Genomic DNA, 8,086 nt, shown 5'->3' on the forward strand with positions numbered 1-8,086 from the left:
TTTTGTCATTTGAAAGGTGTACCATAAAACCTTTATTATATAGAGAACTTTGATGTGATAGCATTCATTTAGAGTTCATCTGTGCAAACATTACACTAGTAGACATTTCCATATAAATTATGGGTTTAGAATGCCCTCACAGCAGTGATATGACGGCTTCTGAAAATGAAGCTCAACATAAATATATGCAATAGTATCCAACCTCAAAGTCAGACAACCTAACACAAACATTTCAGCAGGGTTTATCGAACGATTGATGCTCCCAACAAGAGAGCACATTTGTGTTTTGGAGAGTTTCCCAACAGTGACAAGACATGTATTGCACTGGTAGAGCCATTGAAGGCTACTTGTCTTGTTGAGGCAAAACAATTTGGGTCAAACACACACACACACACACACAAAAAGAAGAAGACCATTCAGGCTGGGAAAAGCTTCCAAACTGCATATAAAAAGTGCTCCTTCCAATAATTCTTAATCGTATTGCATTCGAGTATTCTGCAGAAATAGCAAGTGCTTGTACCGTTTGACAAAAAAACAAACAAACAAAAACAAAGAAAAGATGTGATCATACACTTAAAGAAAAGGCATAAATAAAGGCAAATGTCTCAAAAATTATCCCGTTGTTGCCAAGTGTAGACTACAAACTTATTTTTGCTAGAATTTCAGCTAGCAGACTAATTACCGATCTGTTTGTCTCTTTAAGAAATAAAATAGAAGACACCTGGAGGCATTTGCCATTTGATTTTGAGAATGGAGTATGTGGCAAGAACATGATTTCTAGAAGACATTTTGAAATAAACAAAATAACTTAAGCAAGAACATATATTCATGGCTCAGGTAAGCCTGGTGATTCACAAAAACAAAACTTCCTCAGTTGTCCATTTGTCAGTCCTCTGTTCCAAGAAGAAGTTGTTTTCAGGGCAGTGACCTCAGGGGGAAACAAGGAGACCACTGGCTCCGCAGAGTCACAGACGTTACGCTCTACAAACTTTAGAGGTTGATAGGGAGTGTGGGTGAGCCAATGCCCTCTTCCAACCACGTGACAGCAGAGGGACTGCAGCGCTGAGCCGCGCGCCGATGGATGCGCCGGAGTCGCAGTAAGTACAGCATAATAGACAACAACACAATGAAGAAACAAGCCAGGAACAAGTAGTGGTTGTTGACAAAGGAGAAGCTGTGTCGCAAGTGAGAGTGCAATCCTTTCAGACCTTCCTGCTGGATGTCCCTGGAAGGAGCGGGAACAAAAAAAACCACAACAGTATTTGAAGACTTGCTTTAGACACAGAGATGTAAAGTAATTCTGTTCAAGCCCTGTTCATTATGTGTTAAGATCTAAGGTGGTTTGATCGGCCTGATGATCTAACAGGAGTCCTGAATCAAATCCACCAAACTGCAAGCTTAAGCAGAGTGTAAGCTGATCAGGAGCAATTCTTTTTTTCTTTTTTTAAGATTAACACTACATGTGAGTTTATAATCTGATATGAATAGATTTTTTTCCAAGATTAAACCTGCAGGGGCATGAGATTGAAAGATACTAGTTTTGCTGAATAATTACTTCAATAATTTAAAAGGTTCAGTCTAATTCTTTTTCCTGGTTTATTAAAGCCCTTTACAGAGTTTAGATTCACAGTCCAAACATGTTCAAGACCACAGAAATTCCTCCACATTTAATTACCTCCTGCTGCTTAATGCAATAGAAAGCTGCTCTCTGTAAACCTCAGCGCTATGCTCAATAGCAGAGTTCAAAATAGGAATGTGACGTTACCAAAAGGTAGCTCTGGGGACCAAACATAATCAACCATTGGTAAGAGAATAGAAAATATGTTTTAAATGAGAATAACTGAAGGCCTCATTGGCAGAACATGGCTTAGTGGAGGAAAAAAAAATCTCTCTTACCTCAAAGGCAGAAACCGTGTTCGGTAAAGAATAGCTCCCAGAGTCCACTGGACCTCCTTATCATAGACCAACAGGGCAGTCTTCAGGTTTTTGTAATTGGCTGGGAAAGAGAAGCCTGAGTGCAAAACTTCATACATCCATGCTGATTTAAAACACTGGTACCTGCAGACGAAAAATCATAAAGCTTCATAAAAAAAAAATCATAAAGATTCCTGTCCATACTAGAAGGCATTTTTTTCTTGGGTGTGGCCAACTGGTTGGTTAAGCTTAAGAAGCTGTTGATAACCCTGTGTGACTTACTTCAGTCTGTGAAGATCAGCATGTGAGGCGTACAGGCCGGAGGCAAAGCGTTCCCTCAGAGTCCTCCACTGGGTGGCACAGTAACTCTGAAAATGTGAAGCCAGAAACCATATGAAGAGGTGTCATTGATAAGACATAAATGATTATACTTTCAGCTGTGCTCTGGAATGAAAACATTATTGAAACTACAGCAGCAGTATACAAAATTCAAAGGGCATCTAGGGATCAACTGGATGTAAAAATAAGTCTTTGTACAATAGTAACTAGGGCCCGAACGATATGGAATTTTTGTGGGCAGATATCGATATCTATCTGTAGTCGATCTGTAGAGATAGACAGATTCAGATATACACACCCCCATGGAACCCTCAAAAGCAGTTATCAAATACTTGTGGAAAAGATATGAAGTATTATGTAGACAAGATGGCCACACAAATGGAATGTAAGTGTGTCTGTAAATGCATGCCGCTTGGCACACTGGAGATTGATAATGCTTGTTGTAATCCATATAGCACACTCTGCTGATGACAGCTGGAAAGACAACTACTTTCTAATACAACGATACTCAAATGAAATGCTATTTGACTGCTGAATAAATGTAATAATATCGGTGCATATCTGAGATAAAAGTAGCCGATACCGATACTCACTTGATACGTTAATATCATAGGCTGGGTGATTAATCGGTCGAGCTCTGATAATACCGCACCTAATCCTATCACTTTACTTAAGTTTGTGAAAACATATTTTGTAAAACAATAAAATGAACATGGTGTTCTTGAAACCCTAATCTGAAATGTGCGTCAAAAAGTTTGCGAAATGAAACACTGTTAGCCATTTGACAAATTAAACCTACACAAGAAGAATTGGACTTTTAATTGTAAGTAATATAAAGCTTCCAGATAAAAGTAGGGAATGATGAGCTACTTGTTGTGTACGTGTTTCTTTTCATACAGTATTTACCTTGGCTGCACGAGCATATTTGGAAGCGTTATAATCCCCGCCCATGCGCAGCACGTCCTCAGTGCAGTAGTAGAACTCAGAGAAGCCGTAGAACTGACTGTTGTTGTAGTCTATATCCGGCTGGTAGATCCCACTGAGGGAGGTTTGGGTCTCGTTGGTGCGGTTGAGGAACGGCTGGAGAATCTGTCGACACAGGTCGAAGTCTCCTGTGCCTCGCAGATGGAGCTTCTGTGTAGACGGACCGATCTCATCCTGCAGGTCTGTGGGGAGACAGGGGTCCAGAAGAGGGGACTCTACTGTCTCACCATTGTGCTGATCTAAAAGCCTGGAGGAATATGTAACATGATTAAACCCATGCAATACAATCAAGCTAATTTGTAGGACATTTTTCATTTAAAAAAGGCTCTCACTTGTTTCTGGTGGCAGTATTTTTCATGAGGCTCTCCTCATATCTCTGGCGTGCTGCATTTCCGCCAAATCCCAGGAAGGTGGACACATAAACACGGTAAACATGCTCTGTTCGATGTGCGTCACACCCAAGGTTGAACTCAGCCAGTAAATTCTTCGCAACTTCCTCCTAGGGAGCAAACAAAAAATCAGCCAGGGAATAACGACACCTTTGTTATATGTACATGCATAGTCGTATTTACTGTTTACAGGTGACAGGAGTGCTCACATGCAAGACATTTAAATCAATCATTACAGCACCTCTGTGTGATGCCTTTTAAAGTACATTTTGTTAAGTAGCGTAATACATTTACATAGCTATAAGTTTATGCTCTTTCATTTCATGGAAGGGTGGAGAAATAATGAAGACGGCAAAAAGGACAAGCAGTGTATGTGAAGCCTGTCACTACAACTTCCATAGCATGTAACAGTTTCTAGTACTCTCTGTTTAAAACTCTAAATGTCCTCAGTCTAAAAGCCCTGCTATTGAGTCATGCAGCAGGCTTACAGTATGCCTTCAATAGTGATGAATGGAGAGCAGATCATCTCCATGGCACAAAAATGGTGCATAGAGGTTTAACCAGGGAATGACAGAGGGTGGAAGGAGGGAGAAGAACAAAGTGTGAGTGACCAAAACAAAGACAACACAAAAACAGAATTGGTTGTGGATAATAACCTGTTGTGGAGAAGCAAAGCTTACAGTTTTGGGCACTTCGTATGCAATCTGTGTGGAGACCCCGCCCATGTCCAGGACACCGGCAGTCCTTTTTCTCACCAGCGCCTCCTGCTGATCGCTGCCAGGGACATGAACCTCCACGACAGCTTCCCCTTCTTGTAAGATTTTAATCAGAGAGAGGTGACAGTGTCAGTTAAGTACCAGATATCATAAGTCATGTGAGAAACTGAAACTACATACTGTATATTAGTTTTTTCATTTTTGATCTACATTGCACACACCAACATACAGTAGACCCTGCTTGAGTACTTACCATTGTGCACATGGTTAAACCTTCCCAGGACAAAGTTTATTCCAATCCAAGCATAGACACCTGAATTCAAAGATGACAGGTTGTAGACTTCATGTATAGGTTTTTTTCCCAAACACGGTTGTCAATCTTGTACGGCTCTAATAAATAAGATCTACAACATGTTGTCGAAACGTCAACCCCCTAATTTAGGAAAACACTGAATTGTGTCCCATACTAGTTTGTCAGGAAAATCTCAGCAGTAAGGAAGTGAATAATCACAACTATATTTGACAAAATGATTCATATTCAATAAAGCTATAACTGAAATATATTTAGTTTTTTTTATTTTGGCTATTTACCTTCCTGTTTCCCAGAAATGACTTCCACATGGGAATCAGAGAAGAGGAAGTTGAAGTGGACAGGGATGTCTGTTCGCAGATCCTCAAGAAGTGCTTCTTGTTGACTAAAATCAAAGAACAAACATCCTCGTTAAATCTATGGCATGTTAACGTCAATGGTTTTCTTTACAGTGCAAGTAAAAATGTGAACGTAAAAGCTTGTGCTGTTGTTTTTAACCTGCAGTGTGAACATTTGTTGCAGCTATATTTGTATCTGGCACTTCTGGAAGTAGTGTGACATAAATACGAGATGCTCATGTAGCTCAACTTCACCTCTCAGGAAGGATTCTCATTCCAGCTGTGCACAGGATGTACAATGGTGTCTCTTGGTGCTTATTCTTGGGGATGTGTTGGGCTGCAAAGCTCAACAGTGGATAGATATAATCACTGGCTTTCCCTGGTGTTTTGGCCAATTCGGAGATACCTAGAAGAAGAAAAAATGACACCAAAAAGTACTGTTTTTCACTCTATTTCAAGTTACCTTATTATGGTTTGTCTTGCATAATATTTAATACATTTACAGGCCTGAAACAAAAAAGTGCTCATATACTCTTTGTTGAACACAGTTTTGATTAACAAGTAGAAAAGGACTCTGTTTTTTTACCGGGCTTAATCTTCATGACCACTGGCTTGCGGTGTTGATCTCTCATTTGCTGAATGTCCAGCAGTTCATGGGGATTACCATTGTGCCTGGGCCAGCAGTACACAAATACCCTTGAGCCACTGCTGCCACAGTCAACCACCAGGCCGTAGTTCAGGTTGGGGTTGCTTGTATCTGTTGCATCCACATCAGTTACCCGTGCCAAGTGCCTTTTGGACAACAAACACATATTGAAATAATGTTTGAGCTTTTCTGTAAGATACGTTTTAAAGGGGACGTTTGTAGTGTACCGGTGGAAGTTGTTTTCCTTTCTGGTCCAGCTTGAAAAACCCTTTCCACTGACTAGCAGCAGGTAGAGGAGTCCTATGAGGCAGAGCACCAGGCCGATGAAGAGCAGCTGTCTGAGCGAGGGGATCAGGAGCCGAGGAAGGACCTGGGATGGCAGGCTGAAATGCCATGAGGCTGGGAAAAGGCATGAAAAGCTGATCCTGTCAAAATGTAAAAGAAAAAGGGAAAAGGTGTGCTTCAAAATCCAACAGATAATGAATACCTACTAACTTAATGATGATGGTTTCGATATCATTGATGATTATGATGGTTGTGATGATTGTTTTTGTTTGATAACGACGCCTTATAAGATGGTTTCTATACTGATTAGAGCTCTCAAGAACTGCCGTCAATGTTGTGCTTTGCCTCTGGTCACTTCCTGTCAGCACCTGTGTGTCCAATCAGACTCAAAGCTGATAGTTTGCTCTTTCTGACATTGTTCCCTTTTTTCTAGATCCTTGCTTGTGTTGTACTTACTCTCTGATGTACGTCGCTCTGGATAAAATCGTCTGCTAAGTGAATTGTAGAATTGTAGATAAGAGAAAGTTGAACAAATCAATCAGAGTTTCCCCTCAGAGGACAGCAGACCAACCTGCCCATGATGGAGATTGTCTTCAGCTTGTTGGATTTCTTCTCAGGCTCAGTCTGCTGAAAGAGGGAGGTGTTGTTCGTTCAATGGCTCCATCCCGTTTTCCTTCCTACTCAACATGACCTTTGGGAAGAAATCATCATCATCATCAATCAAGAAATCATTATTAATAATAATATTTTGAATTCCACTTCTGGCCTCTCGAACAAGTAAAGACCCAAAGTAGTTTTAAGTGCTCTTGATAAGAAACATGTTCCCTCTTCGACACTCTTATGGGCAATTTTACCGTATTTCAGTATAAAAGAAGCCTGCCACAGATGAAACAGTTTAGTAAAAGGTCAATAACTATGTTAGCAGAAGTCTATGAACAGTGACTATCCTAACATTACGTGTTTAACTGTATTACCTCAAAATACACAAATCTGACATATTTTCACCACCCGTCACTAACAACACGGCAAAGTACAACACCTCAGGCTTCTCGGTGAGTTCGTACTTACTAACAAAAAAAGTGAAAGTCCCCTATTTTCCTGACAATAAAGACATGTATACGATGCCAGATGCTAACCGCTGGCTAATGCTTAGCGGGTATGTGGCAGGTCTCCGGATAGTGACGTCATGTTGTCCGGTGCGCGGTGTGCTCGTTTTCAGTCTCTGCGCTGCCCGCTTCAACCTTACAACCAACAATATGGACAAACCCAAAACCGCCCAACATCCCTCTTCTTCCTTTTGCCTTTTAATAATCTGTTGCAAACAGAGTTACAGTGCAATACCGCCACCTATCTGCTGACAAATACCAGGGGAAAAACCATAGACTGTGGAAAAACACACCTTGTTTACATTCTTACAGCTATACGTGTCTGTTTCCATGAGGTATGTTTGACTCTGTCCAAATATTTTTTATTTGGTTAATTTAATTGTTCTTGTTCTTTAGTTATGACTACTGCATTTACCATTAAATCAAATTATGTATATCTCAAGGTATCATATTTATTTAGCATACCAATTATATAAAGGGGAGGTAAGGTAACTTCATTTGTATCCGTAGGTAGATTTGGTTTATAGTGAGTGAGTAGACCTCCAAAACATGATAAAGATAAAGATAAACTTTATTGATCCCCTGTGGGGGAAATTTGTGCATTACAGCAGCTCCAGAAAACAGGGGACGGGATTATACTTATAAAAAATAAAAATAGAAGTTAAAAACAGATCAAACATATTTACATCATTTGAATAAAAAAATACAATAATGTAAAAAAAATACAATAATGTAAAAAAATACAATAATGTAAATGTAAAATTACACAGTAACTTGTTCAAAGTGACAACAGTTGCCTGATCAATACGAAGAGAATATCCCAAAAACCAGATAAAAATAAGAACATGGATTAGTAAAACATGGTACGTAAAAACAAGATCAAAATAAGACTATATCATCAATCAAATGAGTAGGAGAAAGATGATAATATACTGCAAATCAGTAAAACAAGATAGAAATTAGCTATCAGTTAAAACAAGATAACAGAAAACAAGATCAAATGCGCAAAGATCAATAAATGATCAATGAATAGAACACTCACTGATGGCAGCTGGGACA

General features: G+C 39.7%; 1 protein-coding gene across 2 annotated transcripts; it reads right to left on the reverse strand.

Moving 5' to 3' along the window:
* entpd4 (ectonucleoside triphosphate diphosphohydrolase 4) lies at positions 1-7,143 on the reverse strand. Of its 2 annotated transcripts, none has more exons than XM_020657955.3 (13): positions 6,990-7,143; positions 6,493-6,612; positions 5,864-6,061; positions 5,577-5,782; positions 5,246-5,396; positions 4,934-5,037; positions 4,596-4,655; positions 4,307-4,437; positions 3,570-3,736; positions 3,160-3,484; positions 2,197-2,282; positions 1,897-2,058; positions 1-1,225 (listed from the first exon to the last, which is right to left on the reverse strand). In XM_020657955.3, exons 2-13 carry the CDS (start codon positions 6,498-6,500, stop codon positions 991-993), a joined length of 1,833 nt encoding a protein of 610 aa, XP_020513611.1. In that variant the 5' UTR covers positions 6,501-6,612; positions 6,990-7,143; the 3' UTR covers positions 1-990. The 2 variants fall into 2 exon arrangements, with proteins under 2 accessions (XP_020513611.1, XP_020513606.1); XM_020657950.3 differs by having other exon boundaries at positions 4,283-4,437.
* Positions 7,144-8,086: the final 943 nt, after the last annotated feature.

The sequence above is a fragment of the Labrus bergylta genome, chromosome 2 (genome assembly GCF_963930695.1).
Source record: "Labrus bergylta chromosome 2, fLabBer1.1, whole genome shotgun sequence".
NCBI lineage: Eukaryota > Metazoa > Chordata > Actinopteri > Labriformes > Labridae > Labrus > Labrus bergylta.

Excerpts from the sequence above, each read along its gene's own strand:
- entpd4 (XM_020657950.3), bottom strand. Across the intron at positions 5,397-5,576 it reads GGTCATGAAGATTAAGCCCG|GTATCTCCGAATTGGCCAAA; the intron begins GTAAAAAAACAG and ends TTCTTCTTCTAG. Across the intron at positions 5,038-5,245 it reads ATGAGAATCCTTCCTGAGAG|TCAACAAGAAGCACTTCTTG; the intron begins GTGAAGTTGAGC and ends CTTTGATTTTAG.